Source organism: Aythya fuligula, chromosome 1, assembly GCF_009819795.1.
Source record: "Aythya fuligula isolate bAytFul2 chromosome 1, bAytFul2.pri, whole genome shotgun sequence".
In the NCBI taxonomy this organism is placed as follows: Eukaryota; Metazoa; Chordata; class Aves; order Anseriformes; family Anatidae; genus Aythya; species Aythya fuligula.
Window position 1 is genome coordinate 72,573,483 of NC_045559.1, and position 21,340 is coordinate 72,594,822.

General features: G+C 38.4%; 1 protein-coding gene across 1 annotated transcript; it reads right to left on the bottom strand.

Annotated features, from left to right (window-relative positions):
• Positions 1-2,695: 2,695 nt before the first annotated feature.
• Positions 2,696-18,862, bottom strand: NUP50 (nucleoporin 50). Its single transcript, XM_032184997.1, is given in 9 exon segments — positions 2,696-6,636; positions 8,401-8,519; positions 10,146-10,224; positions 11,184-11,770; positions 11,772-11,844; positions 12,313-12,508; positions 14,541-14,624; positions 15,801-15,879; positions 18,616-18,862. Coding segments are annotated over 8 exon segments (1,410 nt in total). The 5' UTR covers positions 15,870-15,879; positions 18,616-18,862; the 3' UTR covers positions 2,696-6,433.
• Between the last annotated feature and the right edge of the window lie 2,478 nt (positions 18,863-21,340).

A 21,340-nucleotide genomic window follows, 5' to 3' on the forward strand; every position in this document is an offset into this window, starting at 1 on the left:
GTGATAGATGCTGTGTCAAGGAGCATGAAGAGTTATTGTGCAAGTCCCGTTCCCAGCAAGAGGAATTCTGAATCACGTGCTTCCCGGTAAGTACTCCCATAGTTAACCTGCCTCATAGATATGGTCATCACAGGTGGTAATTCACAGTGATCATTTCTGACTTTGTTTTAAAGGTAAGGAAACACTGATGTCATAAACTGTCAATATTGCTGAATTTGGTATATGACCTATGGTTTCTCTTCAGTGTTAGGAACTTACTTTTCACAATGGAGAAACTCCCTGTAAGTTTTTCCTGGGACTGGAGTTGACAGAGTTACCGTTCGCAGGTAAGAAGAATGCATTGAGTACCCACCAATTAGGGTGGGGCTACAAAGCTAGCTGTAACTGAGACAGAAATTTGTACTGTATTATGTCATTTGTGATAGAAGATAACAAACCAAAGTTAGAAACTTCTACACAGAGGTAACTGCCTGAGCAGACAAATTCTAATCATGTCTTTGAAGCCTATGCAGATTTCCAGAGATGATCAAATTACTACGCTACCTCTCAGTAAAGGTTGTTACATTCCTAACAGTAATACTCACAAAACTGGTGATAATGACTACTTACTTGGATTATAATGCTTACTAATAATATTCAGGATGTTTGGGTGCAAATAAGAATTTCTAAATGAGTATATCTTTAAAGAATGACCGTGTGCTACCCTAACAGAAGGCTGCCAGAACTTGGAAAAGTGTATCAATGACTACGTCAAGCAGTCTAATTTTCTTATAGCTCTTTACTCATCTTGTGTTGCACCACCATCCTTTCTGTGGATTCTTGTGTGCCACTCCTGTGTTTCATGCAGCTCCGTATCATAACTTGTGGAGCAGTGCAGAGGTTTGTAACCCAGTCAGCAGCTACTGAATATTCAAGGAAGTTTGTTGCTCTTCTGTGCCTGAGCTTTACTTGTCTGTCTGTGTTATAACAGTTGTGTGAAGTAAGCGTTTTACCAAAGCAAGCAGTTTACTAAACTTTGAGTCTGAATTCATACACAGCTTCAAACCTTGTGTCATCTGGAAGGCTACATTAAGCAAAACTACTTGGCTGGCTGTTGCTCTTCACTTGGCCTTCAATTCCATCTTTAGCACTAGATCATTTAGAGCCAGTCATCTGGTGATGCATTGTTAGGATCGTGGTAAAGTTATCTTCTCATCTTCACTCGTTTTTATAGCCTAGGTCATGTACATAGCATTTAGCTTATACTTAATGTGCTTTTTGGATGAATCAGACTTCTATATGTCTCAGTTACTGCAACTAGTCTGTGAAGAGCAGCATTTTCTTGCTGGAGTAGGAAAGCGACTGATTTTGATTAATACGCGCTGTTCCTGAAGTGCTGCATTTGTAGTCTGGACATTCAGGAGTTGCTGTCTTCTGGAAGATTATATTTGCTTTTTCTGTTTTGCAAGTGGTAAAATCCTTGGTTTGATTAGAGTTTCTGCAGCCACATATTTTTTTTTAAATGCAAGGATACTGTCATCTTTCATCTTCTATTCTTACATTTGTGAATATTATGTGTTAATATTACATGTACTATTTGTATTTTCATGCAACCATTTTATTCTAACATTACACGCTTTCAACTGGAAACGAAACAGTAGTAGAAACCTAATAATTTCACCTTGAGCAGATACTATATTACTTTTGCTTTCTTATCACTAAATTATCTGAAAGTTTGTGGCTTTGTTTTTTTTTTTTCCCATTGTGGCATGTTGCAATATTTGTGATTATAGTTGGTGTCATATAATCTTGATTTGAGTTCTCAGCAACATCTGGGGTGGGAGGATCAGGAAAAAAAAATAGGAAATTGTATTTTATGATTTTTTTAAAGACTACCATCAGATAACTTGGAAAAATTAGCATGAAATTCTGTGCTGGTTTAGGAAAATCATGTCCCAGCATTAGTTCTAATGGTGTGTCACTTATACTTTGTTATTTGCAATAAAAGCTAATAAGAGCCTCATCTTTGCTCTTGAGAACTAGTGTTACCTTTCTTTATGGTTGCCCAAATCTAGGGAGAAGCAGTGCTTTCTTTTTTAAGCAGAGGGCAGTAAGGTACGTCCAAGATGTGGACATAGCACAATAGTGGCTAACATGAGTTAGACAGCAGCCATTTTCTTGTGGTCTGAGCAGGTCAGAGTGCAGTGGAAAGCTGATCATCCACTCTTGACTCTTCTTGACACAGTTGTTGATTTTATTTATTTTTGCTATTTATCATACTGTTACAAAACCAGAGAAGAATCACCTTATGGCCTAGCTTTTGGGTAGTGCTTTTAGGCTAGATCTAAAAACCTCGTGTTCTGGATACTTTGTCAGGCAAACACAGGCAAAGTGTTTTTAATCTGGAGTCTTTTAATGTTTAAGTTGCAGGGATTTTTAGCTGTCAGCCCCCACAGTAATTCTCCTAATGTTCAAGAACCAGTTTTTCTCTGTGTAGTAAAAGGTCACCCAAGCTCTCCCCTCTGAGCTGATTCAGCTCACTCTCCTTGCAACAGGAAAGCGTTTTGTTGAACTGGCTGTTACTGATGTGCCAGCAGCAGTAAAGCCATGTGCAGGATTTTCCAAGGCTGGAGTTCACCTGCAAGCAACTGAATGTAAAATTCATTTATTCATATAGTGTTAAAGTCAAAGTGAAAGGAATATACACAAGACATTGCTCCCATTTGTTATTCAAATTTTCCATGGATTTTTGTACACTTCCTCAATGTGTTTAGAACTAATGAAAACATTATTACATGACAAGTTATGTGAAAATTAAATATCCACTGAAAAATTCAGAGCAGTTTGAAATCTATTAAACTCTACCAGATCGTCACATTCAACATTTTAATTGAATTTATACTAGCTCATGCCACTTTAAATTGTTTAATGTCAGTTATTTCTTGCCTACAGGCACCAGTTACAAAGTTTTAGCAAATACAAATAAGGCATTAGAAAGATTTTAAGGACATTTTAAGTGTTACGGTGCTGCAAAGGGAGCTGAACGGGAGTTGTTACTAAAGCCTACCTCTTAATTGTTTTATGTTCCACAACATATGGAATTTTTAAATTTCACTTGAACTTTCATGTCCATCAGCCAGAGATTATTGGAAGACACTCACTGTTGTGTTCCCAAATCGATCATTTAAGTATACTACAAAAAAATAAAATACATTTAGCAATGTGGTATTTTAAAATAAAATTCACACCAACTATAATAATTTCCCGTAGTGATGACTCTGAAAATTAAAAGAAACTGAAATCTTGATTTACTTTTTTGGGGAGTACAAAAGTGGGAGTGAAAAGATCTCTAAGATGCTGAAATTTCACAATCACAGCAAAGGAAGAATGCATAGTATCCATTAGATGCTTCAACACCTACGTACAGTTTTAGCAGTCAAGGCATTAACTCAAATTAGGGAGGATCCTTACATCTTTAACATCAGGCATTTGATGTCCAGCTGTTAAATATAATATGCACCAACCAGGAATGCTTCATTGAGTTGAAATCCCAATCAAAATTCCTTCCTTGTATAGCATATGCCACTTTGTTATGAAGGCATTAATTGATTTCTGTGCTATAATAACTTGCTTTTAACTCCTTTTAGGCCTTTTTTTTCCCCCTATGAAATAATCCCTGGCTTTTTGCAATAACAATGTATTTCAATATTTAACTAGAAACTGAAGCATCAAAGATTTGTGATTTTTTTTTTTTTTTTTTAACAGTCCTAGAGAAGGATTGTGCTTTATACCTGACCAAGTGCAGCTTGACTTCCTTCTCTTGCTTCGTAGTCCAGGTAATTGCAGTCACTATGAATGGTTTTGATTCAATCTCTTATTTGCAGTAAAACTCTTTCCTACTCTTAGTGGCAACTTCCCCCTTTAAAAGTTTTAAAACCATATGTTTATACATATATCCGACATTTTTATTAACACAGGATTCCTATGACTTCCGTTAGCTTTACTGATAAATATGTAAATTGCTAAAGAATCTTGATTTCTCATCTCAATTAGTCCTTTTGCACAGCTAATAGAAAATAGTACTTGCTGACATGGATGTTGTTTTCCACACATTTATTACTCTATTTATCTTTCTTTAATATTCTGTGCTCATGCTCAGAAGGGCCACCCTTGAATACAACAAAGATGCACTTGCCAGTTTTAGAACCAGGCCAAAGATGTGCATGCAAAACACCAAGTCTGCCTCAATTTGGAGGCAAGTCACTAAGGATACATAGAAAGTTCAGTTTGTCTCTAAGTGGTTTCAGTTAATTGGTCCACACCTCAATAAATATATTAAATCTATATAGCCATCAGATTGAGGAAGTAAACAAACACAGAACTAAGGCCCCTGAAACACTCCATACTGAGTTGTTCTTAAAGTGAGATATATAATAAAAAAAAAATCCGCTTACCCCATCCAGCAACCTAATCTAAAGACACCTCTTCATGGAAGCATGTTTAGAACACTACAGTCAAAAGACAATACACTATTAACTGAGCCCTTGGACGTTAAATCTGAGCCTATAGTAAACTTTCAGGCAATGTTCTGTTTTTCATTCATACACAATTAACATGCAAGCTGTCAGCTTTTGTGCCTCCAATCAAGGTATCAGAAAGACCAAAAAAAAAGTCTCACTTATTTGCAATGGTTAAACACTAAGCTGGATGAAAAGAAAAAAAAGGCAAAAGGCACCATTTTCAAATAATACTTCAAATGGTATCTCCACTCCTTTTGCACTTGAATATTGAAAATGCAATTCCTGTGACCTCAGCATAGCTAAAAGGGGAGCAAAGGCCTTTGTTTTTTAACTTTGGTCTAGCAGGCTATAGGTCTTCTACTTTAGTTAAGGGGTAGAAGGCCTTAACCTGAAGCATGCAGTAAATTAGGAATCCAGGCTGCCATTTGTTCTCCCATGGAGAGCAGCAGAAAGCAGGTGTGCTGCATCTCATCAAGAAGTACTGCTGCTTTTTCCCTACCATTCGGCATTGCAGAGTCCCTGTGAGAATTGCATCATGCTGCTGCTTTCACCTGCGTTCCCCATGCCCCATTAGCCAGAGGCAGGTTGGCATGTTTCTTTCACCACCCCAAATCTGGTCAGTGAGACAAATACGAGGACAGTTTAAGTTAACCATTAGCCTCTAGCTCTTTGATATTTTCTAGAGCTGGAAATGAAGCAGAAAAAAAAATATTTAATAGGGAAGGAGTTTTCAGCCAACTAGGACAAGGTTTGAAAAGAAAAGGATAAAAAAAAAAAAAAAAAAAGTCTGCTAAAGCCCAGATGGAAACTCGGAACAGAACAATTTTCTGATCTGTGAATTATTGCCACATGGTTTAACTCTACTGAACACAGTTACATATCAAGTGCTCCCTATTTGTGAGGGAAAACTTGTTCTAGAGCTGCAAACTACTGCTCTGTGTTAGGTACTACAGTAACACACTGTATTTTTAGCACAGGGGAAGGGTAATTACTGAAATACAATTGTGCACACGGTCTTAGTAGCAGCCCAAGACAAGGTTTTATAAAAATCCTGAATTTTGTCTGTGAAAAGCTATCTTCAATTAAGTAGCACAACACATACACTTACAGCTCTGCCTCTGCTGTGTTTCAGTTTTAGCCAAACAGATTAGGGAAGAATTCCTCTGAGTGACCATAACGGAGACAGAAGCCTTTGCCTCTGACTTGTCAGATAAATGCCATCTGTGCTTCTGGTCCAAGATAAACAGTCTTCCAGTTGTCTGCTTATAATATTGCACAGTGTTAGCTTGTTGCTACAGAAAGAACAGAACAAACAGTTCTTCTCTAAGAAACACTACTGTCAACAAGACTATGCAAGCAAACTTTGTCTTAAATGGCTGGAGATGCAGTGTCCAAGTCCCCCAAAATCACACAAGTCTGTAAGAGTTAAAACAGTACAATATATATCATTATTGTTTGGGTACATTGTCATCAGTGACAGTTTAAAAAATTAGTCTCAACATAATATGTTAAAGTTAAAAATCAGAGTACAGAAACCATTTAAACAATTACATTTGAACATTCTCTCAAAACAGGAGGGTTTTGCATTGCACCACAGTCTATGAAGAATCTCTGGTACCATAATTTTCTATTCTGATTTCAGTCCGTTCAGTCAAGTTGGCCAGTGTTAAAAACATGCTTTAATTTAAATCGATGTGGTTTATCCAGAAGAGGTCCTGTATTTGGATGTTGAAAGAAGGGAGCACAGTCCAACACTTGTGTTCTATTAAAGCTTTTATTAGCTAGTTTAGATTTTCCTCACAGATTTTTCCAGAGTTTCTCTAACAGTTCTTAACATCAGAGTAAGATTTAAGTGTTCAAGTGAAGTTATGGAAGAAAAACAAAGAACAGCAGCAGTTTGGCAATAATTTCTGAAATCACTGACTGCAATATACTTAAGCCTCCTTCTTCTCCAGTAAGATTTTGTGCAACTCATCTGCGTCCTCACTTGTTTTCACCCTTATTAACATAGTGACAGGAACAGCTGGATTGTTCTCATCAACTGGTGGATTAGGAACACAAACTATAAGAACATTGTTTTTTCCGGTTCTTGTACACGGCATCTTGGATGGAATTAGAACATTCAACAGTATGTTTCCTGCATAGGCAAGAAGAAAAAATTAAAGTTAAAAAAATCCATCTTTTACTGTAATATGGATGTTAGTATACTTACTAAATAGCAATTTAAGTTTGTTTTGAAGGAAGGCAATTGACAAGTGCCATATAAACTTGTCTTATTCTTTTCTAAAGATCTGTGCAAAGCCACTGTTCCTGATTTGTTTCCTTAGTAGTAATGAGGAATCTCTATACTATATCCACCCTTTTTAAAGGGAGGAATCTGAAGAATATCAGATGATAGCAGGGCCACTCGAGGAAGAGGAAATGAAAAAAGGGAGAATCAGCAAATAAGGAATTAAGTCACAGTACTTAGTTTATGCTTACTCAAGTTATTCATTCTTAAGCATAGACCATAAGCAGAAGCAAAAAGTTAGCTTTAACACACATACAGACAAAAAATGGACAAACCACTGTAGAATAAGTACTTTGTATCCTCAAATCATACACCACAACTGCTGTTGATACCACCAAGTTACTAATAACAGCTTTATGTCAACTTCTTAAATTCTGTCATGAGTATGAGACACTCAGTATTAGTGGTGTATTAAAACAATTGAAAAGAAGCTCAAAATCTACTTCAACAGAAGATGGACCCATTCTGTAAGCCTGGTAAGTAGTTCAGAACATGGTAGTAGCATTTAGGAAAGTCAGTCTTTGCCTTCCTTTCCTGTTCAGTTTTTCAAACACAGATTTTAGGAAATGATTACAGCACTGTGTGAAGATAGTAAAAAAGGAAAGTGTGCACCACTATGACTGTAGCAGCTTGTACAAACCAATGCTTGAAGACACCAAACTAACATGTCTTAAAAGTGTATGAGCTTAAAAGGGATTTCCTGATACATCACCTTAGATGAAAGTAGAGGGAATTAAATCAACATAATGAAGATTAGTATCAGCTGAGTAAAAACAAAGACTTCTGTTATAGGGCATGCAAGTTGGAAAAAACAAGTTTTCCCCTGCTCTACTCATTCAAACCCCTAAAGAAATGCTGAGAGCAATGACAGCTCTGCCATACATCTGCCTTCAGTTTTATTGCTAAGAAGAACTGCCTTGATGGAACCTTGTCTCCATCAAAACAAGTAAATGATTTAGAAGTGACTGACACAGGAATCCCAGTCTCACCAGACATTTGAAAGCTTCACCTAATGGGTCTGCAGAAGGTTTTTATAGGCTTACCGGAACACTATAGAAAGTGAAACTGAGATTTTATCAGTGACCTACAGGTACACCATGGCTTAAGTTCTCACATCTTTTATATGCATAATTTATTCTGTTTTGCTGAAGTTGTGAAGTACTTGTGAACTCCATATTCACATTTGCTGAAGCAAGGTACTAAGAGGCAATAAATTTTCTCAACAATTAATATCAAAACATGTGACAGTTTGCCTGCATCTTAGCAGGAAATATGTTGATCTTCATTCTTCACACCTCTGATACGTTTATACATGATTGTGGCATCTTAAAGCCAAGCTTCAAAGCCTTTAAACAAATCAGGAATAGAGAACAGCCACTAAAACATAAAGGGGAAAAAAGTATCCAAACAGAAATCATAACCTATTTCTTCCTTGCACTGCTTAAAGTGTGTTATTTCAGAATACTTGTTGGAGGCATACAATTGCTTGAGATTATTCAGAAGAAAGAAGTTTTTCATTAACCTTATCACTTACACTGTGTAACAAAATCAGGGGATTTTTTTTGCAGGGAATTTTACATCAGGACTTATTAGTAGATTGAATTTACTTACCTAAATTGGTATCTGCACGGACTAGGAGCTGCGTTTTTTCATTTCCTGCTGGTTTCAAGTGTAATGTTCCTACACCTTTTTCTTTAAACTCATTATCCTTTTTGTAGAACAGTTTGCATCTGTGCACAAAAAAAGCAAACCTAGTTTGTGTAGATATGCAGAGATAAAATACAAACATCTCCAAATATATACATATGTAGATATATGCATGTACCTGACTCCCAGTAAGCCATTTAATAATCAGTTAACATGCTGTGAGTAGCATAAACATTTATTCTTCCTGATCTTGACTGTTTCATTGCCTAACAGATGCACTAGAACAGTTCAGTTGGAAGGGACTTTCAAAGATTCAATCCAACTGCCTGACCTCTTCAGAGCTAACCAAAAGTTAAAGCCTGTTACTGAGGGCATTATCCCAGTGTCTGGAGCACCAACAGCCCTGGGGTATCAACCACCTTTCTAGGAAGCCTTTTCCAGTGTCTGACCACACTTGCAGTAACGATTTTTCCTAATATCCAGTCTGAACCCGCCCTAGTGCAGCTTTATGACATGGCCTACCATCCTGTCAGCAGCAACCAATTCCATTTCCCCTCCTCAGGGAGCTGCAGAGAGCAGGAAGGTTACCTCTTGGCTCCTTTATGCCAGACTGGGCAACCCAAGTGTCCTAAGCCTCTCCTCACAGGACGTGCCTACCAGCCCTCCTACCAGCTTTGTTGACATCCCCAGGACACTTTAAAGGACCTTAACATCCTTTTTATATTGTGAAGCCCTGAACTGCACACAAGATTCAAAATGAGGCCACACCAACACTATATATAGTGGGGGAATCATCTCTTTTGATCAGCTGACTATGCTGTGTTTAATGCACCCCAAGATGCGGTACAATGGTACTTATCAGTTCAGAAAAAGGAAGGTCAGTCTTTCAGTACTGAAATGAAAGATGTTACTTTCAGGTGAAAAAAAGACAACATACAGCGACTTGTATTCAGGATCTATCAGGAATAATTAAGAAGTAGCAGCTGTAATTACTGTTAGGCACTATTTTAAAACAGTGATTGCAAAACACTACAAACTTACTGTATTATCTGGACTTATAATAGGACCTCTACATAAGATTTGAAAACACTGGAGCTTGTCTTAAAACAACAAACCTAACACCATTCTTAATAAATTGGTTTGCAACTTCTCATAGATAAATTAAACCGCTTTTGTACATGAAAATTCTCTGCCAAGTGTTAAGCAGACATACAATTACTTGGACTACTAAATGTGATTTGAAAAACTGTTTGAGGTGGAGTTAATCTCACTTTAACATTAGAAGTACAACTTATTAACTCCTTCATACAACAGTTTGTATTTTCCAGCTGAAGAGCTGTAGTTTAGGCTACACAAATAACTAAGCATCCAACTGGTTTTGAAAGTACTGTAAGTTATTTCTGTAGTACATGCCCTACAATTTAAGCTTACAAAAGCTGATGAAGGCAGAAATTTTTTCGATCACTTAAAAAAAAATGATCACAAATGGTGATCACAGCTGTGTCCAAGACACAATATTACTAAGATCCTACTTATCTTTGTAAGTACCTTTTTACAAGTGGAACTTCCTGTTCTACATAGCTTCCTAAGAAACTTTATTAACTAGGAAGTCAAGAACATGTCATTAATTTTTACCCTGCAGTGGTTAATAGCAAAACATAGATATGAGTTATATTTTCAATTTGCTATTCTAAGGTAACGTCACTTACTTCTTTGAGTAGAAAGCATCATCCTCTTTTATTTCATTAACAATGACTTTTGGTGGCTCTTCTTCCTTCTCTTCTCCATCTTTTAAATAAAAAGTTTTAATACATCCCATATGTTAATGTCATAAGCATATAATCTGGAAGGTGTTTTGGCTTGTTAATTAGAACTAGTTTATGCATGCTGTATGTTACATAAGCATGCAGAGCCTGTCAGTAATTGCCAAAATACCTTTAAGTCAATGTGGGCTCTAAAGAAGCTTTACCTACAGAAAAAGTCCTTATTTTCATTCAGCCGCATGCCTCAAACAACTTCATGCTCACCTTCAATTTAAACTGAATGAAAATACCCAGCCATTAAACAATCAAAAAACAAATTAAAATACAAAGTTAAATGAGTAAAATTTAAGTTAAAGCCTCTTGATAGGGAAAAACAGTTGTAAAATTTCCAAGAGTAGCCTTTACAAATTATACATACCCCCAGAGACTAAGTTTAATTTGGGGGAAGGGTAATCAGGTGCAGGAGTGACAGCCAAGAAACAGGGACAGGATTATGCCTTTCCAGTCCCTACAGCTGCTATAGCATTTCTATAGCTGACTATACCCAAATTAGCTAAAAACTTTCAAGTAGCATGCAATTTTATTGTCTCTTGTGGTCTGGTAAATAAGATATATGAAATCACGAGGGATCTTTTAATTAATCTATTGGGGAAAGGCACCAGGTATGAAGTGTCCCACAGGCTCAAAGCTGAACATACCAGTTGTTTTAAGTTTTCATTGTTTCAAGTCTTATATTCAGCTAAAAAAAAACATTCTATTACAGAGAGTATAAATTTGACAGACATGCACAGGTCTTGGTAATCATACTTTGAGTGTTACTTAAGCAGCATGCAATACTTAGAATTCCACATTGCTAGTAAAATTTTGCAGTTTTCAAATTCAGTAACTTAGTTCAACTTAGTGTTATTTCATCTTTGCAGATGAAATAACAGTCACAATCATTCACCATTTACCATTAAAATGGTTTTTGAAAATAGATTTTACCTTTATCATCACTATTCCCACTTTCTGTCTGAGCTTCTAACACATTGGTGGATGCTGCAGTTAGAGACTTTGTTGGGTTTGTGTCTTTTCCAAACAAACCTGAATTTCCAGGAGAGAATGAGAAACTACTAAGTGTTCCTGAGCCAAGGGAACCCAAAACAGAACTGTCGACACTCTTGCCAAAATTAAATGAGACAGTTGATGTAGCTCCTAATGATGGGCCTCTTTTTTCTGCTGTAACTTCAGGTTTTTTGTCCAAGGTATTCTCAGTTTTGTTGTTAAACAAAAATGTTGATCCTTGCTGTAGCTTTGAATTCCCAAATGTGGAAATAGACTGAGTGCCAGGTGTCTTGCTGCTTTCATTTTCAGATCCACTATCACTACTGCTTCCATGTTGTTGTTCAATAGTTGCTAAATACTTCTCATAGTCTCTAAAGATGGGTGTCAGATCACACAAGGGGTTTGTGTTTACATGCTTAACTATCCAGTCACGCACAGAACAGTTTAAAGCTGCTAACTGTTTGTGATAAACACTAGAGCTGCAGACTTTACTCTGAGTATAGTCAGAAGATGATGGTTGGCTTGCCACCATTAGCTTTTGGGCTTGCAGCCTTCTTTTCAGTAAATGCAGTAGTAGCCGGACCATTTGATATGGTTGATCCTATTAAAGAAAAACATGGTTTAGAGTTGTGTTTTTTTTTTTTTTTTCTCCTACAAACTGCATTTCTCATGAAACCCTAAGCTAATATTTCCATTACTTCTGTATTATATCTATTAGTTCTGTTCAGTTATTACAGTGTAGTGTGTTGCATCATGACACTGTATGCTAGATAGCACAGTTTCAAAGTGTGCGATAGCAAATGTGTTCCATCACCTTTACCTCTAAAAAGGTTTTATCTCCAGTATTACATCAAGAATGACTTCAGTTTCCACCTCTTAAAACTGCATGTATTTGATACCTTGTCTCTCCACTAGTATAAAAATCTCTAGGAAATTTTACAAAGATCAAGTCTTGAAACATTAAAGCAGAACTACAGGGCTAGTGAAAAATCAAATTCCATCATTACCTTACCCTACAGAATTTATGGCTGAATTTTCTGATGAATACACATGCTTATTTAAAACTTACCAAATACAGATTGCGTTTCAGAGGTTGTCTTCAAACTGCTGAATGGAGGAGTACTAGAGATACTACTGCTTCCATTAGACAGGCCTTCTAAGGGCTTTATTCCTGCACCATTACCAAACCCACTGAAGCCACTGCCTCCTTTTCCAGAAGGCAACATAAAGCCTTTAAACCCTTTAAATGCTCCTCCACCTTCAGGCTGGGGAGAAAAGAGAAAAAGACAACCAGTTACATACACCTCTATACTTCTATCCTCACTTGATATTCCATTTATTTTACCCTTGTTCAGTGTGTCATTTCATGTCCCTTACTCTAAGTCAGCTATGTAAACAGAGTTAATAGCTTCCTTATGACACATACTGCTGCTATTTTTAAAAGACTCAGATGTTTGGAATGAAAATAAACTAGTTATAGGAAGTGGATACCTAGAAGCTGTTTAGAGCAGTGGATGTGTCTGATTACCTATTTAGAGATTCAAAGCATTTTGTTTTCTTTAAATAATTACCTAGCAATATATAATTGTAGGCTTATTTTCAGGAACTTTTAACATTTACAACCACAGTTAAGAGTCCAACACTTCAAACCACTCATCAAAACAGTGTATTTTATAGTCACCTGTGTAACATAAGTGACTTACAAAAATATTCCTATGTCACTGATGGGAAAACTTGATAAGTAACATGTATGCTTTCTGCGACTTTTTCATTACCTAGTTCTGAACATGATCTTTATGACCATAATATTTTATGGTGTAGTTTCTTACATGTTTTTAGAATAGGGTCATACAGCACGATTAGCATCCAAACAGGTACTGCTACTTTTAGCTACTACATATAACATCTTTTGAGGTAGTGAGGACATACATATTACTAGAGTAGAAATTCTCTACTTCCAATGTCTTTAGACAGCAGTCAGAGGAAAAGGAGAATCATTTCCAAGTTTCATCTGCTTTTGTTACTTAGAAATAGCAGAACTTCGCAACTGTAGGTTCATTTCCAGTATCTGGCCTCACGGGTCTGGGCTCTGCTTCCCTTCGTGCTTTACTTTTTCCAATTAAGTCCTCAATTCCTCATTTCTAGTTAGCTATTTTTATTTTTGTCTTTGTTCAGTCCTACCTCTCTCTCTGGACATTCCAGTTAAACAGCAGTCTCTGTAGCATTCTGCTTGCTTCATTTAGGAACTTCAGTAAATTTCAAGTTCGTTTTTGTAAATGTTTCACAGATTTATCATGCAGACTCAGCTGTTCTGCCATCTCTTCTGCTTTTTAGACTTTGTCTAGCCTACCCTACCTTTTCTTCCAGCTCTGATCCATAACAGTTAACTCCCAGCCTTCTGACTATTTCTTTTGCAATCATCTAGTCCCCTTTCTCAACCAATTGTTTTTCCATTTGCTATTGTCCCTGAATCTCTCCTGTTCAAGTTCTGGTTTTTGGTTTTTGTTTTTTTTTTTTTTTCCTTACATCAGAGTCCTCTACCACCTCTGTGGCTAAAACTACCATAGGCAGAAGTGGGATGCGACACAATTTATATTGGCTAGAACAGAAGGAAAGTGAAGAGCACAAGAGAAAGTAACCTAACCTGTAACTGTGCCTAGTCCTGTTCTATCTAAAGGAAAGGTTGGATGTGGTGCTTATGGACATGGTTTAGTGGGTGATGTTGGCGGTAGGGTGATGGTTGGACCAGATGATCTTGAAGGTCTGTTCCAACCTTAATGATTCTATTGAAAAGCAAGTCATGATGACAGGTAAAATTTCTGCCCTGTTTCTAACACGGAACGTGCACTCTTGAGAGAGCACAGAAAGATATATATGACAAAGCATCTGTCGAGGATTTTTGAAAGGACCCACAACAAAGTCCAACTTCCTTTCTGTGTTCATTTGTTATTGCAAAGAGTAGGAGGCACTAAAGCTCTTCAGTGGGAAAGAACATTATCATTCTTTAAAAGAAACATCTCTTTCACTCTCGCGTCAATGTAACAATTTGGCTTTTACTTGTTTAATGCCTGCCTTGGACATCCTCCAGCCCTCCAGTATGGTTAACTAGTATCTTTTGATTTCCAGGCTTTTACCTCTGCAAAGACTGGAAGCGAAGGGAGTTGAATAGTTGCATATACCCTTTAAATTATAATTTTATGTAGTACTGTTACAGGCCCAAAGTAAAAAATTTGAACACTTATGACATATTTTGCAATTGAGTCAAACTATGACAATCATGTTCAGTGATTACATTACCTCTGATCCAACATTTCGGCGCTTTGCTTTTTTAATAGCTCTGTTCTTCAGGACTTCCTCACTAGCCAGTGAGAAGGTTCCCACCTTTGAGAAGAAGTTATGAAATCATTAGTGAAATTCCCAGAATGCATAAAAGTATCAGTCTGAAGAAATGGCTGAGATGCTGAGGTAGGAAAAAGTGTTACAGATGTGTTCAAAAACTAACAACTGAGGAATGAAAAAAATTACAGTACTGAGATTAGTAAAATATAAAAATATTATAGTACTGTTGATACTGTCACAGTTCTGTCTTCCCTGTTCTACATCTAATTTCCTTTCATACAGACTGCAATTTTTCTAAGACAAATCATTCAAGAAATTTTGTGTGTTTTTTTTTAAACAAGAAAATAGTATCTCTGCTGAAGGTAATCTGTCAGTATTGCACTGTTACAAACAATATTCAGCTTGGATGAGGCATATTGAGATATATTGACGATATTCCACAATCTTGGAAGTTCAGTTATTAGGGAAGGTAGATCATTATTAATTCCTACCCCCAAAATAAATGAGGAAATTAAGTTTCTTTATATTCATATTTCTGAAAGAGTACTATCAGTTTTCTTTCATACATTCTATAAGCCTAAGCATTCAATATTTTTAGTAGCATAGAAGCTAGCATAATTTGTTTAGAGATGAAACACAGGTCTTAAATAAATACGAGACACTAACATGAAAGTCTGTTTAAAACCAGATGAAGCGTCTCATTTGACTGTTTACTTAAGCTCCCTGGCTGTGTAGGGGCATTCTGCTAAGCACTCCAAACTAACATACTTCTGAAATTAACTACTACTGACCTATAAAACAGCTGGTAGAGATATGAAGAAAAATATCCAGACTGGATTATGTCAGTGAAACTTAAAATCAACTATTTCAAGAAATTTCAAGAAACCACTTTTCTTGTGAACTGAATAAATGTCCATCACACAGCTGGAGGGTTCAAAAGTACTATACATTCTAACATGACTGGGTTTCCCTTTAAAAATGTAAAGTTGCTTTCCTTTAAGCCACTAATGTCGTTTTAACTGTTAAAAGCTGCTTTGCCACATGGTCTGCATATACTGGAAGCTTTATTAAAAATAACTAAGTTATATAAAATAATCTTTAATACACTTTCAACCAATTTCACTGTAGATTTCACCCACAAGATGAATAGCGCACGTAAATAACTATCCTGCTACCTGCTGCAGGGAAAAAAAAAAAAAATCAAAATGTATCGTTTACCTCCTCAGCTTCATCCTCCTGATCCCAGTTTCTGTCAGTCAGTTCCTTTTCTGCAATTCTCTTTGCCATTCTTCCACGCCTGTGTATAAAAACAATCAGAAATGCAGAGAATCAACTACACAGGAATTAAATTCTAAGCAACCCTGATTTGCATTATTCAGAGCAAGTAACGAGAATCAGAGTTCATACAGAAATCAGTCAAAATTGGAATGACCATTGAAAACCGAGTGTTTTTAAAAACAATAAATAGCACTGGACAATACTGGACAAAAACTGGAGTTGTGGTTATTAGCCAAACTTGATATTAAATTTAAGCAACAATAGAAACATGCAGTTCAACTACAGGTTAACTGTTTAGCAGCTGAGCTGTCTAAAAAAACATCCTTTCAGTCCTATGACCTTTTCCTTGTCACTGCTTACTCTAAAGGGCTGGGGAAAAAACAAAAAAAAAAACAAAAACAAACAAACAAAAAAAAAAAACACTGAACACATAAAAAAGGATCTGGTTAAAAGATTCCATATCCCAGTCCATCTTCCTTCAGGACACCCAAGGTAAACACCAAGAGTCTTGCAAGAGTAAAGTTGCTTGACAGCACCTAAAATGAATACTGGTAAGGACCTACTGAAGCAACTGCCAGCCAGCTTACTTTGGTTAAAGATTAACATATTCTGCTATGAAAAACAGGGTTGCTAGGACATTAATGAGAATGTTGGAAAAAAAAAAAAAATCTATTGCAAATGAATAGGTGACTTTTCCTCTAAAAGACACCTAAGATGTGTTACTGGTTTTAGATTAACTAATGTAAGCAGCTAACTGTTGCTTGCATTACTTACAGAGTTGTAACTCTGCAATGTAAAGCAAAAGCAACTCTGGAGAAGTAATGCTTGTAGTTTTAACTTCCAACTTCCATTTTAGTAAAGTACAATTCATTAGCTGTGCTCAAAACACAAGAACGAATCCAGCTATGTTATTTTATCTGAAAGACTTGGCAAACAATTACTAAAGTTTTAAATGGAAAGAAGTTATTTTGACTATGATTTTATCATCTGACATTAATATGAAAGCTTTTCAGAGAACATAGTTTTATCTACATTCTTTTTTTCAGAAGATGTAGTTTTATAGCAACACAAGTCTTAAGCAAGTGCAAGAATTAAAATTCCTAAAAAAAAATATAAATAAATCTTAGGTTTATGACTGAGACCTGGACAGAAGATAAATCCACAAATAGTTGAATTTCAGAGCCAAAAATGACAATACATGATTACAGAACATCTTGCTTAGCCAATTAAATATTTTTAAACAGAACAGTAAATCTGCACAGCAGTCTTACAAAGGTCATAAGTCAAAGCAGTGAGTTTTGGTCTGACACACAAATTTCACAAGCAAAGTTATTAGGATCTTTCATAAGGGCAGTGACAAAGACTGGTTTATATAAATGGTTTTAAATGGCATAACCCACACCATACATAAAGCAGGTGTCCTACTATGCAACTCATGATTCTCTGCAGACTGGCTGTTTAAATCTAAGCCAATGAAAAAACTAAAAATACTTTTTTTTTTTTTTTTTTAAATTGGTTCTGTGATATAGCTTCCCACAAGAGTATATACAAACACATCAGAGGAAGGCAAGACTGCATCTCTTTGGCAGCAGCCACAGCTCAAAGGCTTGTGAGACTGTAACCTAGAATTACTCCATCAGACCCCACAGAAAATCAAATTACCACTCTTGACGCTAGCCACTAAAGCATTACAAGCACTATGTTTACCAGAAAGCATATTCTCAACTAAAAGGAAAAAGCACTAACCAAATTGGCCTAGGCTCCAGGTTCTTTACACCTACCTCTGTTTACATTTCTCTAGATCAGTACTGAAAATAGGAGCAGACAAGAGTGCCTAACATACACAAAGACAGCAGCAAGAGAATTCTAGACATTTCTAACCTGTGAAAGAAGCAACACAAAGCCATCTCTATTTGATGTTTTCTACATATACAGGACAACCTTCAAGAAGTTTTTGTACCAAGTGTTCTGAACAGGTCGAGATGGGAGTACTTTGAGCAACAGCTTTTTACTCAAGAAGCACAACAGAGAGGTTTTGTTGAGCTACTGCAACCCATCTAGTAAGTTATTTACTACATCTTACTTCATGTAACATTATGACAAGTCTGAATTTTAACATCTGCATTCCACAGAACAGTTTACCTACTGTAAGGCTTAAAAACCTGCCCTACTGGAATCTGGAATGCACGACCTAAAACCGGGGAGCAAAAGAAGTCATTAGTCCCTCATCCACGCTGAGGAGCCTTCAGCCACGCCACGTGAAGATGCCATGTGCACTGCAGCCACTTTTTAACTCCTGCTCCAAGGCAGGACGCACCCGGGGCTCCTGGCAGTGCCAAAAGCCCCGAGACCAGGCGGGCGCAGAGCCGAGTTTCCCCCTTCCCGAGGCACTGCTCCATTTTAGCGCAGCCTCCTGCCGCAGCACGCGCGGTCCCTCTGGCTCCCTCGCCAGGAGTCCTGCAGCCGCACCAGGGAGGTCCGTCCTTTCCTCCCTTCCCCCAGCCGTTAACGGCAGCTCGCACTTCCCCCAACCGCCGGTACTGCCCTCCCCAAGGCGCCGCCCGCCCTTCGCAACGCTATGTGTGTCCGTGAGGCCCCGGGAGCTGCCCGGCAGCACCCTCCCAGCAAACACGGCCTCGTTTGGGTGTTGGGGCGGGGAGAGCGGCACTTTTTCAGACCGATCCTGCCCTACGCCCTGCGGGAAACCCGCGCCTTCTCTCGCGGGCCAGACACAGGGGACGGTGCCGCCACTTACCCCCTGGACGCCTCCCCTCGCGGGGAGCGACGCTCGCTACGGGGCCGAGGCTGCTGCGGGTGGCTGTCAGAGCCTGCTCGCGGCCTTTCGGGCTCCGGACCCCGCTCAGCATCCCCCTGCCGGGCTTCCCGACGCCGCCGCCCAGCCTCAGGCGGCCGTCGCCGCCATTTTGTGCCTGCGGGAAGGCGGCGAGCCGCGCGCCGAGGCACCAGGCGGACACCGTCCCCCTGGCTCTGCGACAGCGCGCATGCGCCCCTCGCCCGACCGCCGCCTCTCGTATGGCGCATGCTCGGTGTGACGGGCAGGCGGCTGTTCGAAATGGGGGGTCACGTGCGCGCGCGGCGGTTGCGGCCGTTGGCTGAGCCGTTGCTGGGGGGAGGGCAGCCCGCGGGTCACGGTGGCGGCAGGTTCGCGGCCAGAGCCCGGCTCGTCGCCTGCCTTCCGCCCCGCGTGATTAAACTGTGGGGTTGTAGCTGGAAGCCACTGAGGAGAAGGTGATGATCTCCCCTGTAGGTTTAAAACAGTGGTCTCCAAGCGCTTTTGCACGATGTGCAGTGCTCGTGTGGCCGTAGGGCAGTAACGGTGACAATGAGTGCCGTCAGAAGGACCTGAACACTGTAGCCTGAATCTTAGGATGCCAAGCCAGCAGGTGGAAATACCCCGACCTGAAATTAAAACAACGAACTTTTCACAAAGAACACGCTCTTATAAAGCTTACCGCTTCAATATATGGGATAGCACCCCCCCCAAAAAAAACAAACAAACAAACAAAAAACGCTTTGCATCACATAACAGAGTGGTTTTCATCCTATCATCCTATCCAGGACCCTAGGATTCATGAAGCAGAGAGCCCTTCCTCCACTGTTACTGACTTTCAGTCTTCAAATGCTGTATTTTCACGTGTTACCGTTTTTCTTTATAAAACTGTAAAAATATTTTGAACCATTTTCAGGTAATGCTTTGGAAAAGTCATTTTACCTGCTCTCTTGGGATTCTAGATATACTGTTTTAAAATGTGGATCACTGCACAGTGATGGCATAAATGATCATTAATGCCTTGAATTTAAAGTTAAATATTTCTTAAATACCTTGTTATCTTTTACTGTAGAAATAGGACTGTGGTGGTGCAAGCAAATTTTTCTTTAGTTGGCACTCCGCTGGTTATGCTTAGATATCATATGTGTTTAGATCCCATCAGTGATGCCATATTTTAAATCTTCACATAAATGCAGGAGCACACTAAACATTCTCTTGCATTTTATATGTCTATGAGGTAGTCCTTTTGAAAAGCTCTCTCCTTAAAGTAGTCAAATCAAAAGTGTGAAACATTCCAACTTTATTTGCTCTTCTGCAGGTTCCTAGTAGTTTAAGGATATCCTTTCCCAGAGTTTGTGTGCACTCTGGTTTACCCCTTCATAGTTGCAAAGGCAGTCAGAGACAATCTTTAGAAAGAGTTTCTGGAATAACTGCACTTTGCTTCTGTTTGCACAGAAGATACTCAAGGCTCTTACTAACAAATATTAAGACTCTATTGTCCAATTTTCACAGTTTTCAGATCAGTGTTCCTAGACTTTTGTCTGTAAACCAGGGTTTTTTCCCCTGAAGTTCGTGTTGTTTGTTTGGCTTGCTTAGCCCCAAAACCTCAAAGTTGCTTCTGTCTGCAGGCAAGTTTTCTTGAGTTCGTCTTTAGTGAGCTTTTCCTCTGTTTTTTAAAGACTGTTTTGGTGCTAATATTTGGTGCTAATATTTTCTGTTTGGTTTTTACTCTGTCTCTTTGAAATGTGGAGAGCATTTGGGCTGTAACAACTGTGGGAATATAAATGTTGTTTTTGCAGAGTTACATTGTTTAGAAGGAGGGAATGTGGTACTGAGATATGCTTACAGTGATAAGAAAACTTAGCAGGTGACCTTGTAAAATGCAGACAACCAGACTCCTTAGGACAATTAGGTGAAAATCACGGTGTCAAGTTAAGTCAGGTAAGTGAAGAAACATTACCACTTCAAGCAGTAAAAATGTCAAAAGAAATTTGAAATTTAACAGGCCGGCAACTGAAGGCCATGCATTGTTTGTGAAGGATCAGATAGATTGTGAACCTGGATTACCCACTCAGTGGGGAAACAGGGGAGGGTCCTGTCATCAAAAAGTATATAAACTGTGTTTTGGAACTAGTAGATGCGCTCTCTCCTGTTTGTGGAGTGCCTGCCATTGCAATCGTGAATAAATTACTACTTCACTGAGATCCTCGCCTGAGCCTAAGTTATTGGCTATGGAGTGTTTCTCACACAACTATTTTACTGAATCACTGCTTGACCTCTTCAGTTGCTGGGAGCTGTTAAAAGCTGCTTCATTTATACCCCTCTAAGGAGCCTTAAACTCTTCACACAAGTTATTTCTTTAACAACAAGCAGATAGCAGTGCAACTATGAGCAGATAAACCTAATCAATATGAACTTTTGTAAAAATGCAGTATTCCGTGTTCTCAATATGAGTTCTGGGTCAGGTGGCCAGTTCTTGTCGCTCTCAAAGAGCTTTCAGTTTTCAGATACTTTTCAGTTGTCCTTGCTACTGATTAGGCTCAGTGTAATACAAAACAAGATGGGAGTCTGTGGATGAGGTCTGTTGGATTTACCAGGTGTTCTTGATTATTTGCACTCAGAAATGCTGAGGTGACAAAGAAACCATAGCAAGAGGCAATAAAGTGGTCAAGAATATGATGGTCATGGT